Here is a 19,138-nt window from a genome sequence, read left to right as displayed (position 1 = left end):
CGCAGGTTCCCACTAGCTATCTGTTTTACACATGGTAGTGTATATATGTCAATTCCCATCTCCCAATTCATCCCATTCGCCCCTTCCCTCCCACCTCGTGTCCATGTTGAATCTAGAAAAATGGTACAGGTGAACCTATTTGCAGTGCAGGAATAGAGATGCAGACGTAGTCAACTACCTTTTTACACAAATTGACAAGCTGATTCTGAGATTAATAGGTAAATTCGTGGGACCCAGAATAGCTGAAACAATCTTCAAATGGAAGAAAAAAGTTGCAGGACTTCTACTTTTGATTTCAAAACTGACTACAGACCTGCAGTAATCAAGACAGTGTTACTGGCCCAAGGATAGGTGTATAGATGGAATAGAACTGAGAGTCCAGAAATAAACCCATATATTTATAATTAATTGATTTTCACAAGAGTGCCAAGATAATTAAATGGTGCTGGGACAACTGAATGGTCACATGCAAAATAATGAAGTTTGGATCCAAACCTCACACCATATAGAAGAAATAACTGAAAATGGATCGTTGACCTTAACGTAAGAACTAAACTATACAACTTTTAGAAGAAATGTAAGTGAAATCATTATGCATTTGCATTAAGCAGTGGTTTCTTAGATGTGACGAAAGCCAAGTAACACAAGAAAAAATGGATAAATTGTACTTCATCAAAATGAAAAAGTTTTGTGCTTCAAAGGATACCATCAAGAAAAAGACAATCCACAGTACAGGAGAAAATATTTGCAAATCAGATATCTGATAAGCAACCTGTATCCGAAATGTAGAAAGAACTCTTAATAACTCACCAACAAAAAGGCATTTAACCCACTTTAAAAATGGGCAAAGGATTTGCATAAACATTTCTCCAAAGAAGATATACAAATGGTAAAAAAGCATATGAAAAAGGTGTTCAACATCGTTAGCCATTAGGGAAATCAAATCAAAATTTACACACACTAGGATGGCTAGAATCAAAAACACAAGTGTTGGTGAAGATCTGGAGAAACTGGAACCCTCATATGTTGCTGGTGGGAGTGTGAAATGGAGCACCTGCTTTAGAAAACAGCCTGGCAATTCCTCAGAATGTTAAAACACAGTGGTACCATTTTCCACTCCTAGGTATATCCCAAGAGAATTGAAAATTAGGTTCACACAAAATCATCTGCATGAATGTTTGTAGCAGCATTGCTCATAATAGCCCCAGAGTGAAAACAACTCAAATGTTCATCAACTGATGATTCAATCAATAAAATGTGTTACATTCATACAATGGAATATTATTCAACCATAAAAAGGAATATGACGTTCTGATATGTGCCACGACATGGATGAACCTGGGAAAGATTTTGCTAAGTGAGCGAAACTAGACACAAAGGCCACGTATTTTATGACTGCATTTATATGAAATGGCCAAAATAAGTAAATCTGTAGAGACAGAAAATAGATTAGTGGTTACCAGGGTCTGGTGGGAGGAGAGAATCAAGAGTGGCTGCTAATATGTATGGGGTTTGTTTGGGGAAGGGGGGGTGGTAATGAGAATCTTCTGGAATTAGAGAGTGGTGATAGATGAATGATTCTGTGAATATATTAAAAACCACTGAATTATAAATTTTAGAAGATTGAACTTTATGGTATATGAATTATATTTCAATAAACCTCTATCATTACATAATAAATGACTAAATTTTTTTTGAATTTATTTCTTTATACAGCAGGTTATTAGTTATCTATTTTATACATATTAGTGTATATATGTCAATCCCAACCTCCCAATTCATCCCACCACCCCCCACCAACCCCGCTTTACCCCTTTGGTGTCCATACGTTTCTTCTCTACATCTCTGTCTCTATTTCTGTCTTGTAAACTGGTTCATCTGTACCATTTTTCTAGATTCCACATATATGTGTTAATATACGATATTTCTTTTTCTCTTTCTGACTTACTTCACTCTGTATGACAGTCTCTAGGTCCATCCACATCTCTGCAAATGACCCCATTTCATTCATTTTTATGGCTGAGTAATATTCCATTGTATATATGTACCACATCTTTATCTATTCGTCTGTTGATGGGCATTTAGGTTGCTTCCATGACCTGGCTATTGTAAATAGTGCTGCAATGAACATTGGGGTGCATGTGTCTTTTTGAATTATGGTTTTCTCAGGATATATGCCCAGTAGTGGGATTGCTGGGTCATTCTATAATTCTATTTTTAGTTTTTTAAGGAACCTCCATACTGTTCTCCATAGTGGCTATTATCAATTTACATTCCCACCAACAGTGCAAGAGGGTTACCTTTTCTCCACACCCTCTCCAGCATTTGTTGTTTGTAGATTTTCTATGATGCCCATCCTAACTGCTGTGAGGTGATACCTCATTGTACTTTTGATTTGCATTTCTCTAATAATTAGTGATGATGAGTATCTTTTCATGTGCCTTTTGGCCATCTGTATGTCTTCCTTTGAGAAATGTCTATGTAGGTCTTCTGCTCATTTATTGATTGCATTGTTTGTTTTTTTAATATTGAGCTGCCTGAGCTGTTTATATACTTTGGAGATTAATCCTTTGTCTGTTGATTCATTTGCAAATATTTTCTCCCATTCCGAGGATTGTCTTTTCATCTTGTTTATAGTTTCCTTTGCTGTGAAAAAGCTTTTAAGTTTCATTAGGTCCCATTTGTTTATTTTTGTATTTATTTCCATTAGTCTAGGAGGTGGATCAAAAGAGATCTTGCTGTGATTTATGTCAAAGAGTGTTCTTCCTATGTTTTCCTCTAAGAGTTTTATAGTGTCTGGACTTACATTTAGGTCTTGAATCCATTTTGAGTTTACTTTTGTGTATGGTGTTAGGGAGTGTTCTGATTTAATTCTTTTACATGTAGCTGTCTGGTTTTTCCAGCACTACTTATTGAAGAGGCTGTCTTTTCTCCATTGTATATTCTTGCCTCCTTTATCAAAGATAAGGTGACCATATGTGCATGGGTTTATTCTGAGCTTTCTATCCTGTTCCATTGATCTATATTTCTGTTTTCGTGCCAGTACCATATTGTCTTGATTACTGTAGCTTTGTAATATAGTCTGAAGTCAGGGAGTCTGATTCCTCCAGCTCCATTTTTTTCCCTCAAGACTGCTTTGGCTATTCGGGTTCTTTTGTGTCTCCATACAAATTTTAAGATTTTTTGTTCTAGTTCTGTAAAAAATACCATTGGTAATTTGATAAGGATTGCATTGAATCTGTAGATTGCTTTGGGTAGTATAGTCATTTTCACAATATTGATTCTTCCAATCCAAGAACATGGTATATCTCTCCATTTGTTTGTGTCATCTTTGATTTCTTTCATCAGTGTCTTATAGTTTTCTGAGTACAGGTCTTTTACCTCCTTAAGTAGGTTTATTCCTAGGTATTTTATTCTTTTTGTTGCAATGGTGAATGGGATTGTTTCCTTAATTTCTCTTTCTGATCTTTTGTTATTAGTGTATAGGAATGCAAGAGATTTCTGTGCATTAATTTTGTATCCTGCAACTTTACCAAATTCATTGATTAGTTCTAGTAGTTTTCTGGTGGCATCTTTAGGATTCTCTATGTATAGTATCATGTCATGTGCAAACAGTGACAGTTTTACTTCTCCTTTTCCAATTTGGATTCCTTTTATTTCTTTTTCTTCTCTGATTGCTGTGGCTAGGACTTCCAGAACTATGTTGAATAATAGTGGTGAGAGTGGACATCCTTGTCTTTTCCTGATCTTAGAGGAATTGCTTTCAGTTTTTCACCATTGAGAATGATGTTTGCTGTGGGTTTGTCATATATGGCCTTAATTATATTGAGGTAGGTTCCCTCTGTGCCCACTTTCTGGAGAGTTATTATCATAAATGGGTGTTGAATTTTGTCAAAAGCTTTTTCTGCATGTACTGAGATGATCATATGGTTTTTATTCTTCAATTTGTTAATATGGTGTATCACATTGATTGATTTGTGTATATTGAAGAATCCTTGCATCCCTGGGATAAATCCCACTTGATCATGGTGTATGATCCTTTTAATGTGTATTTGGATTCTGTTTGCTGGTATTTTGTTGAGGCTTTTTGCATCTATATTCATCAGTGATATTGGTCTGTAATTTTCTTTTTTTGTAGTATCTTTGTCTGGTTTTGGTATCAGGGTGATGGTGACCTCGTAGAATGAGTTTGGGAGTGTTCCTTCCTCTGCAGTTTTTTGGAAGAGTTTGAGAAGGATGGGTGTTAGCTCTTCTTTAAATGTTTGATAGAATTCACCTGTGGAGCCATCTGCATCTGGTACTGGAGTTTTGTTTGTTGGAAGATTTTTAATCACAGTTTCAATTTTATTACTTGTGATTGGTCTGTTCCTGTTTTCTATTTCTTCCTGGTTCAGTCTTGGAAAGTTATACTTTTCTAAGAATTTGTTCATGTCTTCCAGGTTGTCCATTTTATTGGCATACAGTTGCTTGCAGTAGTCTCTTATGATGCTTTGTATTTCTGTGGTGTCCATTGTAACTTCTCCTTTTTCATTTCCAATTTTATTGATTTGAGTCCTCTCCCTCTTTTTCTTGATGAGTCTGGCTAAAGGTTAATCAATTTTGTTTATCTTCTCAAAGAACCAGCTTTTAGTTTTATTGATCTTTTCTATTGTTTTCTTTGTTTCTATTTCATTTATTTCCACTCTGATCTTTATGATTCTTTCCTTCTACTAACTTTGGGTTTTGTTTGTTCTTCTTTCTCTAGTTCCTTTAGGTGTAAGGTTAGGTTGTTTACTTGAGATTTTTCTTGTTTCTTGAGGTAGGCTTGTATAGCTATAAACTTCCCACTTAGAACTGCTTTTGCTGCATCCCATAGGTTTTGGGTCATCATGTTTTTGTTGTCATTTGTTTCTAGGTATTTTTTGATTTCCTCTTTGATTTCTTAAGTGATTTCTTGGTTATTTAGTAATGTATTGTTTAGCCTCCATGTGTTTGTGGGGTTTTTGTGTGTGTGTGTGTGTGTGTGTGTGTGTGTGTGTGTTTTACGTTATTTTACCCTGTAATTGATTTCTAACCTCATAGCGTTGTGGTCAGAAAAGATGCTTGATATGATTTCAGTTTTCTTCAGTTTACTGAGGCTTGATTTGTGACCCAAGATGTGTGTGATCTCTCCTGGAGAATGTTGCATGTGCACTTGAGAAGAATGTGTAATCTGCTGTTTTTGGATGGAATGTCCTATAAATATCAGTTAAATCTATCTGGTCCATTGTGTCATTTAAAGCTTGTGTTTACTTATTAATTTTCTGTCTGAATAATCTGCCTGTTGGTGTAAGTGACGTGTTAAAGTCCCCCACTATTATTGTGTTACTGTCAATTTCCTCTTTTATAGCTGTTAGCATTTGTCTTATGTATTGAGGTGCTCCTATGTTGGGTGCATATATATTTATAATTGTTATATCCTCTTCTTGGATTGATCCTTTGATCATTAGTAGTGTCCTTCCTTGTCTCTTGTAACATTATTTTAAAGTCTATTTTATCTGATATGAGTATTGCTACTCCAGCTTTCTTTTGATTTCCATTTGTGTGGAATATCTTTTTCCATCCCCTCACTCTCAGTCTGTATTTGTCCCTAGGTCTGAAGTGGGTGTCTTATAGACAGCATATATATGGGTCTTGTTTTTGTATCCATTCAGTGAGCCTGTGTCTTTTGGTTGGAGCATTTAATTCATTCACGTTTAAGGTGATTATCGATATGTATATTCCTGCTACCATTTTTTTAAATGTTTTGGGTTAGTTTTTCTAGGTCCTTTTCTTCTCTTGTGTTTCCCACTTAGAGAAGTTCCTTTAGCATTTATTGTAGAGCTTATCTGGTGATGCTGAATTCTCTTAGCTTTTGCTTGTCTGTAACGCTTTTGATTTCTCTGTTGAACCTGAATGAGATCCTTGCTGGGTAAAGTAATCTTGGTTGTAGATTCTTCCCTTTCATCACTTTAAATATATCATGTGACTCCCTTCTGGCTTGCAGAATTTCTGCTGAGAAATCAGCTGTTAACGTTATGGGAGTTCCCTTGTATGTTATTTGCTGTTTTTCCCTTGTTGCTTTTAATAATTTTTCTTTGTCTTTAATTTTTGTCAGTTTGATTACTGTGTGTCTCAGTGTGTTTCTCCTTGGCTTTATCCTGCCTGGGACTCTCTACACTTCCTGGACTTGGGTGGCTATTTCCTTTCCCGTGTTAGTGATGTTTTCGACTGTCATCTCTTCATGTATTTTCTCGGGTCCTCTCTCTGTCTCTTCTCCTTCTGGGACCCCTATAATGTGAATGTTGGTGCATTTAATATTGTCCCAGAGGTCTCTTAGGCTGTCTTCATTTCTTTTCATTATTTTTCCTTATTCTGTTCTGTGGCAGTGAATTCTACCATTCTGTCTTCCAGGACACTTATGCATTCTTCTGCCTCAGTTATTCTGCTATTGATTCCTTCTAGTGTATCTTTCATTTCAGTTATTGTATTGTTCATCTCTGTTTGTTTGTTCTTTAATTCTTCTAGGTCTTTGTTAAACATTTCTTTCATCTTCTCAATCTTTGCATCCATTCTTTTCCTGAGGTCCTGGATCATCTTTAGTATCATTATTCTGAATTATGTTTTTGGAAGGTTGCCTATCTCCACTTCATTTAGTTGTTTTTCTGGAGTTTTATCTTGTTCCTTCATCTGGTACATAGCCCTCTGTCTTTTCATTTTGTCTGTCTTTCTGTCAATGTGGTTTTCTTTCCACAGGCTGCTGGATTGTAGTTCTTCTTGCTTCTGCTGTCTGCCCTCTGGTGGATGAGGCTATCTCAATAAATGACTAAATTTTTAAGATCTAGTTTCTTTATGCCATGAATGACAAATTCAAAATTATAATGGAAAGAACGAATGCATGACAGGATTTAAGAAAATTTTGAGAAAAAGGAGAGGAGAAATTATTCTACAGATAGTAATACATATTATATATGTATTTAAATAATGAAGAGTGTGAAACTATCATGGGGACAGGACCTGCCCCCCCTCAAAAGAAAACCCCTGAAAAGACTTTAAATGCATGTATTAGGAAAGTCATAGAGAGTAAAATTAGTGATTCCTCAGTGGGAAAAGTATAGATTATCTATGAAATGATGGTGTTCAACACCGAGCTAACTTTATCAGTCAGCAATTGTGGTTGAAAATAGCAGAAAATAATTTTGGCAAGTTTAAGCAGAGACGGATTTACAGAAATCATATTGGGCAGCTCTCAGAGTCAGTGGGGAACCAAGCTCAGAAGGTGACAGCATCCAAAAGATGCAAAGAAACTAGGAATAGACCCTCCCTTGAGCCACTGGACTAGGATGGTTAGGATGCTGCTGTGCTGCTGAAGCATCTGCTAGATCCCACCGCTGCCACCATGACCAAATTCTAATGATCCCTGCATGTTTCACTCACTCCCTTAAGACCCTGAGACCCAGGCAAGAGCATCCAGAGGCAGAGCCTAGGTCACAGGCCTGCATCTTACCCTGGGTGTCAGGAAAGGGATATCTGCCCACCTTCGGTACCATGGTGAGAGGCAGGGCCCTGTTGCATCAAGTCAGATAGGAAGGTGTCCAAATGCTGGGGAGCCAAAAATTTCCACTAACATTTGGAATAACTAAAATTAGAACCGTCCTTTATATCATAGGCCAAAATAAATTCCACGTCTATTCAGAATGTAAATGTGAAACTTGAGACCATAAAAGTACTTAAAGAAAATACACATGAATATTTATGTAATCTTGGCTTGGGAAAGTTGCTAAGCATGATATAAAAATCAGAAGGCCATTAAAAATGTCAGTAGCGAATATTTAATGATCCGGAAAGGGAACCATGGTCTGTTAAATTTTTTAAAAAATAGAATGGTATATGCCAGAATATTAACAGTGGTTTTCTCTGGATGATGAGACCAGAGATGATTTTTCATTTCTTCCTTCACACTCTGTATTCAAGTTTGGTAGGGTTTTTTTGTGTGTTTCAAAAGCTGTTATTGCTTTTTAAATTTGGAAGGTGATTTGCTTGCTGGGTTTGTACGAATACATAGATACCGGTGTCTCCATAAGTAAATTTTATGCTAAACACTACAAAAGTGAAAATAACTCTTTAAAGAGCAGGTAATGAGACACTTGTGTTTAGACACCCCCATCTCTATAAAAATCATGTTGAATGGCTTTTGGTATTGGCTCCATCTGGTGGCACTTCAAAAGGAGGACCTGAATAATTGGATGACGACTGTAAGAATGCCCCCCAAGATTATGATGCTTCTCTCACCTCCTCCAGTGTTTTTTGTTTTGTTTTGTTTTAGTTTGTCTTGTTTTTAAGAAAACCCATCTGCTTGACTACAAAAGTACCAGTTTGTACTTAGGGTATTGGCATCTAAAGGAAGCATCACAGATGTAAAGATTCTGGAGCTAATGTTTATTGTGGCCTATATTTCATCACTTTATACTCTTACCTACAAATAATGAGTTGCCCCACCATTTCCTGTTGTAGCAGCCCTTAGATTCTTGATATCTGGTTCCCTCTTTTCTGAGATTCCTATCTCAGTAAAGGATGCTCAACATCTCTTTGACATAAGAGACCAAGTGGGCTCTTCCTGTGTAAAGGTGAGTCACCCAAACAGAATGAAAGGCTTCTCACAGAAACCTTGATACCAAAGGATGGAGGAGAGCCCTTTATGTTCAGAAAGGCATATCATTGGCACGTTACAGAAACAGACCAAGAGATCTGGAGAAGCAAAGAAAGAAAGAGAACACAGAAATGGCCATTTGTTCCCATTCTCACCACTCAATTGCTTTTCCTATTGTAAAAGAAAAATAATCATTCTGGCTTGGAATTTCTTTTTCTAAATGCCTTTAGCCTTTATGAGTCAATATGTATGATCTTTCTGGGATTTTCTAGTTGATATTGTCATAATCTAAGAGTTCTTCATAAAATGTGTATATATATATGAAAGACTTACTAATATCCTTTTTTCTATGACTGTTTCCTCAGGGAACTCATTGAACATGTCTGTTATTTTTATTTCTCAGTCATAAATAGCATGACTCTGAACTTCTGTAAGTTTCAGAGTCTCCATGTCTCCATCCTTCATGTTAATATAGGAACCTCATTGCTCTGGACTGGAATTAAATTGGTATACAACTGTTTTTGGTATTAGTTGGCTTAGTTAAACAGTTTCACCTCAGTCATTTTGCAGGGTGGATATAAAACAGCTTGGGCGGCGTATGCATATTTTTTTGAGCTCCATATTTCATGTAGTTTGCTCATGTTGAAATTTCCTGCTATTTTTCTCTTATGTATTTTAATGATTTGGAGCCAGTAGCAGCTAGATGGAAGGAAAAATATGTTCCTTTTTTTTCTGATAGAAGCTAAGAAGAGTTGTTCATACACTGATTTCCTTGGTGTTAAAGAATGAAGTTCTGTTCACTGTTTGTGGAATCTGGTGATGCTCTGGTGAACAACGTCAGTACCACAGTGGTTAGGGATGGGGAAGTGGCAGGAGTTGCATCAAGGCACGTCCCTGCCCACCAGCACCCAGCCCTGGTGGATGAGGAGATGTGGGTGCAATGAGGAGAGGAGCACACACGGCAGGAGGGCTGAGGGCTCTGGGCTCCCGGCTCCCTCCTGCCCAGCAACCCTCAGTCGCACGTGGTACAGTCAGACTCACACTGGTCCTTTTCTTGTCTCTTTCCAGGAGCAGCCTACTGCCAGTTCATGGACATGCTCTTTCCTGGCTGCATTAGTTTGAAGAAAGTAAAATTTCAAGCGAAGTTGGAACATGAGTACATTCACAATTTTAAGCTTCTGCAAGCATCGTTTAAGCGAATGAATGTTGATAAGGTAGGAGACACACTTGTACCTCCATAAAATGCATTGTCTTTGCTTAGAATTGTTTTCATGCAGAGATGCAAAAATCCAAAAATGTGTCAATGGGATATATCTTGACATCACTACAGTAGGTTGGGTCCTGTACTTAGCATAAAGCACCAACCCTCACTTCCCATATTTGCATGAGGTTTTTATTTGAGGAGATTTCTAAACTTGTAACCATTAGACTAAGAACGCTAACAGAAATTACGAATGCTGAAATGTTGTTATTCTGCATTAGCATTGCAGATGAGAAATTTTTATGTTTGCCAGATGCCACTGTGGTTCTTTGTGTGTTTTGTGTCTTTAAAGAAATAACGTAGTACAGTAGAAATGGCACGGGTTTGAATCCCAGCACCATGACTTGAGCAAGTTATTTAAATTCTTTGAGTCTGAGTCTACCCATCTGTAAAATGGGACTAAAACCCCCATCCCTGTGGCTATGAAATTAAAGCGAGGACTACACGTTAAAGTGTCCAGTATATACACTCAGATTCTCACTCAATGTCCATAAAATATTCTTTCACCCACTTTGAACTTCATAATTTTATTCTAGAGTGATACAAATGAAGTTAGACTAGAGTCCTTTTTCCCCTATAGAGGACGATTGCTGAAGCCCATTCAGGCTTTGCATGTTTCCTGCTATTCAAATACATATTACATTCATAGTCTTTATTTAGGATATAGCTCTTGGAGAGAATAGGTTGGAAAGAAATGAATTTTGAATAAGGGAAAAGAGAAAAACCAGCAGGGGAGAAATGGAAAGCTTTTCTTTTCATAGATAGTAGCAATAAATAGGCTATGGAAATAAAAATTTAAATTTTGGGTTATAAGAGATAGAGGTTAAAGGAAAGAAAAGTTTGCTGAACTGTATATATTTTTTAATTTATGCAATTAATATCTCCCTAAATCAAAGCATTCTTATCAAAATATTAAGAAAATTTTGGCTTCTCATTTTCTCAGAATTTTTATTGCAAAACATATATCCTCTTTAGCATTTTAATTTTTTGGCTCCTTTTCAACTTGATATCCTTTGCTGTGGTTAATTTCCAATTAGCTCCTTCTGTATTTATTCAAAACCAGAGTTATATAGATTCTTCTTCCTTATTAGCATCACTTCTCTGTACACTTCTGTATCATTTTTCTATATATGCTTCTCGATCAAAAGGAAAAGAAACACCCATTCATAGGTTTATTGACGGAACTTGCTATGTAACAAAGTTGGGGACTCCATATCTCCGTAGAAGTGTACACACAGAGAGTGGGTCAGCCATTGTTAAGAAATTTGAAGATAGGGAATTCCCTGGCCGACTAGTGGTTAGGACTCCCAGCTTTCACTGCCAAGGGCACAGGTTCAATCCCATGTCAGGGAACTAGGATCCTGCAAGCCGCGGTGTGGCCCAAAAAAAGAAAAAAATTTGAAGATAAAATTCTTGTACTGGAGGGACACTGACCTTTATGACCTTTGTTGGCCTCTCTAGCTTAATATGCTATGATTCTACCCAAAGATCCTGGTATAGAGACAGTGATCCCTGTTCATGTTTGTCATAGCCTGTGACAGCATGTGGGAAGCATATGTACAAATATTTCCTCGCCACCTCAGATTTTGAACTTATGACCCCGGAACTTTCATTTTGATAGGAATTGCAAAATTAAGTCAACAGAAGTAAGTGCCTGCTTTGAATGGCTAATGCATCATCATCATCTAAGACTGTTTATAAATGTTCACATTTGGCAGAAAGCAAAATATAGTAGCATGTTAATTAAAGGGCCTTATGCTCCAAGAAGGCACTTTCTAAAACAATCAGAATATCAGCATAAACAAAACTTACAAATCAGAAAACATGAAAATACTTAAATAGTACAATGGAAAGACCTCTAAAGGGAATACTGATTGGCTCTTTAGGCTGCCCTTTAAAAACACTTAATTTACACCCAGTCTTGATAAAATAGTTACAAAATACAAAAAGAAACCTGTTTAAGAAATGTACCCCCATGGCACATTAACTGTGCTCCAGTGTTACCCATAAATTACTGAGCCCTGTATTGTGGTTAGTTGTTTTTATTTTATGCTTGTCTCTCTACATTGTAAAGACGCTCCATGAAAGCTCATTTTATTTCATAGGAACCGTTAGATTAGTGTGAGTTTTCATTGACTTAAGTCTTATTCATTCGTACTCTCTAATAGCTACAATCTTTTTAAGAGCTTATTCCAACACAGCTAGACCAAGTGTTACAAAGAAATAAGGAAAACCTATCAACCTTGAAACAGCACAACATCCCAGACCCATGTTTTTGGGGGGATATGGCAATAAACTTTGGCAATAAACATTCTATGAAGAGGATCAGCCCCTCTTGACAGCACAGGGTATTCCTTGTTTTGTATGGTTTGTTCAGATGTATTAAATATTCCAGGAGAACCAACTACAACATTTTAATTTTTCTTTAATATAATGAAAAATTATATGAATTCTGGAATACCACTGGCTAAGACACTGGGGGAGAGGCCAGCAGACGTGAATTGCAGATATAAAGTTATATTTAGGGAACACTTCAGTTGTATTAAATACAAACAAGTCCGAGGATCATGACTCACCTAGTGATTTTATACTGCAGGTAATTCCAGTGGAAAAGCTCGTGAAAGGGCGTTTCCAGGACAACCTGGATTTTATTCAGTGGTTTAAGAAGTTCTATGATGCCAACTACGATGGCAAGGAGTATGACCCCGTAGAAGCACGACAAGGGCAAGATGCAATTCCTCCTCCCGACCCTGGCGAACAGATCTTCAACCTGCCCAAGAAGTCTCACCATGCAAACTCCCCGACAGCAGGTACCGTAGCAATGAAATCCTAGAGTCACTTTCACAGGCCCTCCTGCGCTGTACTGTGAACCGATTTACACTTTTAAATATGGATCATCATCTATAATCCTTCAGAGGAAATTCATGAAATATCCATCCTGTCTCCTGTGTGGGCAGTGCCGATTTCTGTGTGACAACATTCAGCAAGACCTCACTTAGCCAACTTCATCCAAAAGTGAAGTCACTGAGGATAAATACCTAGAACTTTAAAAAATGTTCTAACTGTTTTGGAGAAAAATCTTTCTAAAATATATTACAAACATTCTTGCCTAAAAAACAGACTTTACCAAGCAGAATGTGTTCTTGTCCAATGAGGGTCATTATTAGAAACATCAGCTGTGATACTGGAGAGTTAAACGATGAAATCCTCAGAAACCATGTGTTTCCATCCTGAACACCAGTGTTTCACACTTGTTAAGTCAACAACCTTAATTCTGTAAGAATGCAAATTCCTTATTTATGCCCAACCTCGATGGGAATTATTAGAAATGATTATAACAAGACTAATACTAAACTGTGTGGACGTGTGTCTGGAACTCAAGGAAGTGTCGGCTAGAGGTAAACATTGGTGAGTCTTCCATATCCAGGTAATTGAAGCTGGAAGTGAGTCCCCAGTGAGAAGGCGAGAGTCCCTGAGGAACTCGAACATTTAATGTTTGGGTAGAAAAGGAAGGGCTTACATAGGAGCGAGGAGGACACCAGAAAGATTGAAAGAAATGAGGGAATGACGTGTCAGGGAAATAGAAGGAAGGGAGCAGAACGGTCACCAGTGTCTAAATCTGCTGAGGAGTCAAGTACAATGAGGACTGGAAGGGTCCTTTGGGGTCACTCAGTGGAATGATGGGTCCAGGAGGGGGTTGAGGAATTGGAGAAAGGAAACTGAGACAGCATAAAAATCCAACTTCAAAGCCATAGAATCAATAAGCTTAAACAAAATAAACGAAGCACAGATCTTTGGGAATACATACATTTAAGGGGCAAGAGGAAAAAAGAGGAAGCTGAGAAAAGGAGGGACATCAGGGGAAAAACCAGCTCAACATCAGAGAACAAACAGTAGGACATTTTTAGAAAGAGGGATCACCAGCAGCGCTGAGTATTAATTGTTGGAGAGATCAGATAAGATGAAGCCTGAAAATAAGCCAAAGAAAGAAATCTGGCTCCTGGGAGGTGATTAATATATGTTCTTTAGAGAATTGGTCTGTAGAAATGCTGAATCCATACACCTAGATTGCAGCGGCTTATTAACAAGGGCATGACACACAAATGTGAAAGTGATGTGAGAGGAGATTCCACCTTCACCAAATCAGGAAATAAAAACATTTTGTTGGTGTCGGGAAAAAGCTGACAGTTGCTTTAGGAAGTAAGATTGGGGAGAGAATGGCATTGTCCTCGACTTGATTTTGTTTGCTTTTAGGACAAGGCACAAGGAGCAGGTTTGTAAGATGGGAGAAAGGTCCGTGAGAAGGAATAATAGGAAAAAGGAGGGGAAACTGGTAGAACAATGACACTGAGGCTGGAGGGGGAAAATGGGGTCAAGGGCATCGAAAGAGGTTTGGTGAGGAAAGGGAATGTTTACCTTTTTCAGAACAGAAGTGCTGGGAAGAGTTTGGGTAAAAATGAAGCCACAGGGAGTTTGGGGAACAAAAGTTTATGGCAGTTCAAATTGGCCTTCAGCTTTTGTCAGAAACTGTCATTATTCTAGGACCAGGGTAGAGAAGGGGAGTGGTGTGTCTCCTTCAGAGCTGGGGAGACACAGGCAGATGGAGTTGGGGGACAAGAAGGTACGAAAACCAAGAGTGGCTGGTAGCTCTCACCCCAAGCTCTTTTTCTGCAGCTGCTAATGATGTACAGATTCATCTTACAACTCAGCTGCTACTTTTTCAAGTTTTCAGCAGTGGAACCGGACAGGCCTCAGAACATTTTTTTTCTACAGTCATAATGTGTCCTTAAATTGCCACCAACCATCCTAACTGCCCCCCGCCCCCAAACAGAACTGTCATTATGCTGCCTTGGCCTCATTTTCGAGGAATTCCCTCATCTGTCTTTCACAAAAGCCACAGAGGAACTTGTGCCATTTTGATAGAAAGAATGTCCGTGAACCTGGAAAAGAAATATATTGTTTCCAGAGCTTAACTTCTCTCGTGACAAAGCTCAGGAAACACATTAAAGTCAGCAGTTCATAAATTTGGTTTTTAATGTTCTGGAAGACAGTATTGCCAAGGTTTGTGTTCTGATACCTCGACCATGTTTACCTCATTGGTCTTAATCAAGGAGGAAGGATATTTCCAGAAGTCAAACCAGTCATACTGTTTTTTATGAGACATGTTCTGACTCTTGGACATGGTGGGGTAGTAAAACTATACTGAAAAAATTATAGCAAGGTATACATCACATGTAGAACATTGTTTTAAAAGCTATAATAGGAGAAAGGCTCCTATAAATACAATGAGACCTCATTTTTTCCTAGAGGTCATGTATCCAACTCTTGGGAAAACAGCCAAGAAAGTGCAAGCCAGAACATCTTCTAAAAGTCAGAATAGGTGTTGTAAAATCTGTGCTATAAAATTCATACACTTTACTCTTTCCACAAGGGAGAGTTCCTAGAATACTTACCCAGAGTCTATTTGCTCTTTCTTTTATATATATTTATTTATTTTTAAAATTGACATCTAATTGATATACCACATTATATTAGTTTCAGGTGTACAACGTAGTGATTTGGCATTTGTACACATTGCAAAATGATCACCACAATGATTCTAGTTACCATCTGTACCATACGAAGTTAATACGATATTATTGACTATATTCCCCATGCTGTACTTTACACCCGCATGACTTATTTATTTTATAACTGGAAATTTGTACTTCTCGACCTCCTTTATTTGCTCTTTCTTGACTTGGATATAATTATAACAAACATGGGGATATGGTTTCTCAGCGTGTATCTTATTAGGGCAAGGAGTATACTGATGGCACTACAAAGTGTGCACATCAGTAAAAGAAGAGCCAAAAAATCTTAATGAAACCGTATAAATAGTCCAGCAGCCTGAGATCTCTGTTGCTGAATCAAAGAGCTCCATGTCTCTCAGTAGCCCTCAAGATCTGTATGACACCAGCATGTGCTAATCGATACACTCAGAGTTCCCTTCTAATTCTTAAGATTTTAATTTTCTATTTATAATCATCTCTCCCATGAACTATTTTACAGTCTCTAAACTAGCCTCTCCGCCTCTGGTCTGAAACTATTCGAGACCATCCTCATACATAAGTCTGATTGTGTCCATCCAAAACTTAAGACAAATTAAAGTGCTTGATGAGGTGAGGGTCAGCTGTCTGGGAAATTCACATATCTAGGCCAGTCATCTCCCAGTGATGCCAGGTCAGTAGCATTCAGCAGTAATTTCTGTGCCCATCTCTAGGCCTTGGTCGTTTCTTAATCATCTGTACTAGTGGAAACAAGCAACATCTGGTGTAATCGAAAACAGGAGATGGTCTTTAATTATTTTTTCATTTTGGCTTTGGGATATTTGGTTCATTTTGCAGTGGCTTTCTCTCTCTCCAAATATATCCTTAAACTAATATTAAAAGTAATTTGTATGTCCTGACTATAAAACGTGCTAGATTTTTCTGCCATTTCAGTATAGACACCAGTATTCCGTGGATTCAGAGAAGCCATAGAACCCGTTGGTGTCTGTGTGTCTTTGGGTGACTTACCTGGGCCGTAACAAGCTTCAGCATGAGCAGAGGCTGTCGCTAAGGGTGGATGTCTGCCTGGCAAGTCTTATTCTATCTACATCCTGAGGAATTGCATCTTGAATTGCTTTTGATCTACCAACAAGGAGCATATATTAAAATACACATTTTCATAATGATGACAGATATCTATTAAGTGCGTATGTCATCGTGAGTCATGATGTTTATAAATTTATTGCTATGAGCCATATCTGCAACTCGAGATAGCTGTCAGCGGGATCAGTTTTTATGTGTGAGCACTTAACTAAACTTAAAACGAAATTTGAGGTTGCGGTTCCTATAGCAACCACAGCTTAGACATGTTGCAAATCCACATATATTAATGCATTTAAATCCAACTCCCATATACAAATATAGTGTGATGGTTTTAGAGTTGCTATGGAAATTGATTCTGAGCTTTCTCTTTTCTTTAGGGGCTTTCCTTTAGGCATTGCAGCCTCAAAATAAATTAGTAGAAATACTAGAAAAATGATTTCAAAAAGGAAGCAACCTAAGAAGTAGAATAGAATAGAATAAAGCATTCGAATGATCATACTTAAATTCCTAAATGGAGATTTAAATAAATCCTAACAGCATCTTTCAAAAACTGTATTGAGTATTTGAATACTCTCACTCTTAATTATCTTTAATTTTGGGTTCTCTAAGGCTGTTCATACAACCTTAACAAAGTGATTATGTTTATTGATTTTATTTGTTGACCAGTGTTTGCATATTCTTTGAGTACCTGTAATCTGAGTAAGCATCGCCTATCACCTTTGGGGAAAGAAGAGTTGCTTTTACTTTCCCCAAAAGTTTGGGGGTTTTTTTAGGAGAAGCAATGAAATGTAGCAGTTTATAGTGGTTTTTTTATCCTTGTTCTGATCTTAATTTTCTGGCCCAGAATGTGGTCTCCCTTGGTCAGTGTCACTTGAAAAGAATATGCATTCTGCAGTTGTTGGTCGTATGGTGTTTTAGAAATATCAGTATCAAGGTAGTGGATGTTGTTATTCAGATCGTCTATGTTTTTACTGATTTGTTGTTGTTGTCTCGTTCTAACAATTGCTGCAAAGAGAGTGTTAACATTTATTGTGGAATTACCGGTTTGTCCCTTTAATTCTCTCAATTTTTGTTTCCTGTATTTAGGGCTCTGTTAGATGCGTAGATATTTCTGATTGTTGAGTCATGCTGATGAATTGACCTTTGTATTTTATGAGGCTTCCCTCTTTATCTTTGGTAATACTTGAAGTCTATTTTATCTAATATTAATATAGCCACTCCAGCTTTCTTATGCTTACTGTTTGCATGGTGTATCTTTCTCCATAATAGGTAAATTTCCACCTATCTTTGTCTTTATATTTAAAGTGGGTCTCTTATAAACAGCATGTAATTGGGTCTTGCATTTTTTCTTCATTCTGATAATCTCTGGACATTGGAGCGTACAGTCCACTGTTAATGTAATTATTGATTTGGTTGGATTTAGATCTATCATTTGTTTTCTGCTTGTCCCCTTCGTTTTTTGTTTCTCTGTTTCTCTTTTCCTGTTGTCTTCTGAATTTTAAAAATATTTTTTAGCGTTCCATCTTAATTTATCCATTGCCTTTTTAACGGTACCGCTTTGCATTAATTTTTTCAGTGGCTGCTCTAACGATTACCGTATATATTCTGACCTTTTCACAGTGTACTTAATATTTCATGTAAAATGTGGAACCCTGGCAACCGTTCCCTCCACTGTCCTTTGTTTTGGCTGTCATATGTATTACATTATAAACCCCACAAGACAGTGTTATAACTTTTGTTTTAAATCAACACTATCTGATATTGTGGCTTTTGAGCACTTGAAATGTGCTTATTCTGCATTGAAATGTGCTGCAGGTATACAATGCATGCTGAATTTAGAAGACTTGGTATGGGAAAAAATATAAAACTAGTTAATAATTTTTATATTGATTACACATAGAAATTATAATTTGCATATATTGTATACATTTTGCATATATATATTAAAATTAATCTCAAGATTTTTTTAATGTGGCTACTAGAAAATGTTTTACTTACATGGTTCCCATTATATTTCTATAAGGCAATGCTGCTTTAAATAGTCATATGAATTTTAAAGATATTAAGAGAAAAAACCTATTTATTTTTCATATTTTTACCATTTCCAGTGTTCTTCATTCATTCCTGAACATCTGAGTTCCCTACTAATTTAATTTCTCTTCAGACTGAATAACTTTCTTCAACATTTCTTGTAGAGCAGGTTCAATGGCAACAAATTCTTTTAGTTTTCCTTTTTCTATGAATGTCTTTATTTCACCTTCATTCTTCTTTTTTTTTAAACTTCTGTGCATCAAAGTACACTTTTTAAAAAATTTATTATTTATTTATTTATTTATGGCTGCGTTGGGTCTTCACTGCTGTGTGCAGGCTTTCTCTAGTTGCAATGAGCGGGGGCTACTCTTCGTTGCAATGCATGGGCCTCTCATTGCGGTGGCTTCTCTTGTTGCAGAGCACGGGCTCTAGGCAAACAGGCTTCAGTAGTTGTGGCTCGCAGGCTCTAGAGCGCAGGCTCAGTAGTTGTGAGGCACAGGCTTAGTTGCTCCGCGGCATGTGGGATCTTCCCGGACCAGGGCTTGAACCTGTGTCACCTGCATTGGC

The 19,138-nt window shown here is 37.3% G+C and overlaps 1 protein-coding gene across 4 annotated transcripts in view; it reads left to right on the top strand.

Moving 5' to 3' along the window:
* Positions 1 to 19,138, top strand: part of MAPRE2 (microtubule associated protein RP/EB family member 2) — a 163,302-nt gene that overhangs the window by 113,587 nt on the left and 30,577 nt on the right. For all 4 annotated transcript variants that reach the window (XM_082354397.1, XM_082354396.1, XM_082354399.1 and 1 more), the window contains 2 exons: positions 9,716 to 9,861; positions 12,505 to 12,718. In XM_082354397.1, the coding sequence (XP_082210523.1) occupies positions 9,716 to 9,861; positions 12,505 to 12,718 (360 nt within the window). The remainder of the gene's footprint in view (positions 1 to 9,715; positions 9,862 to 12,504; positions 12,719 to 19,138) is intronic.

The sequence above is a fragment of the Balaenoptera borealis genome, assembly GCF_965194805.1.
Source record: "Balaenoptera borealis genome assembly, chromosome: 14".
Taxonomy (NCBI): domain Eukaryota; kingdom Metazoa; phylum Chordata; class Mammalia; order Artiodactyla; family Balaenopteridae; genus Balaenoptera; species Balaenoptera borealis.
The sequence above is the reverse complement of the archived record's forward strand: the minus strand, read 5'-3'. Positions and strand labels throughout refer to the sequence as shown.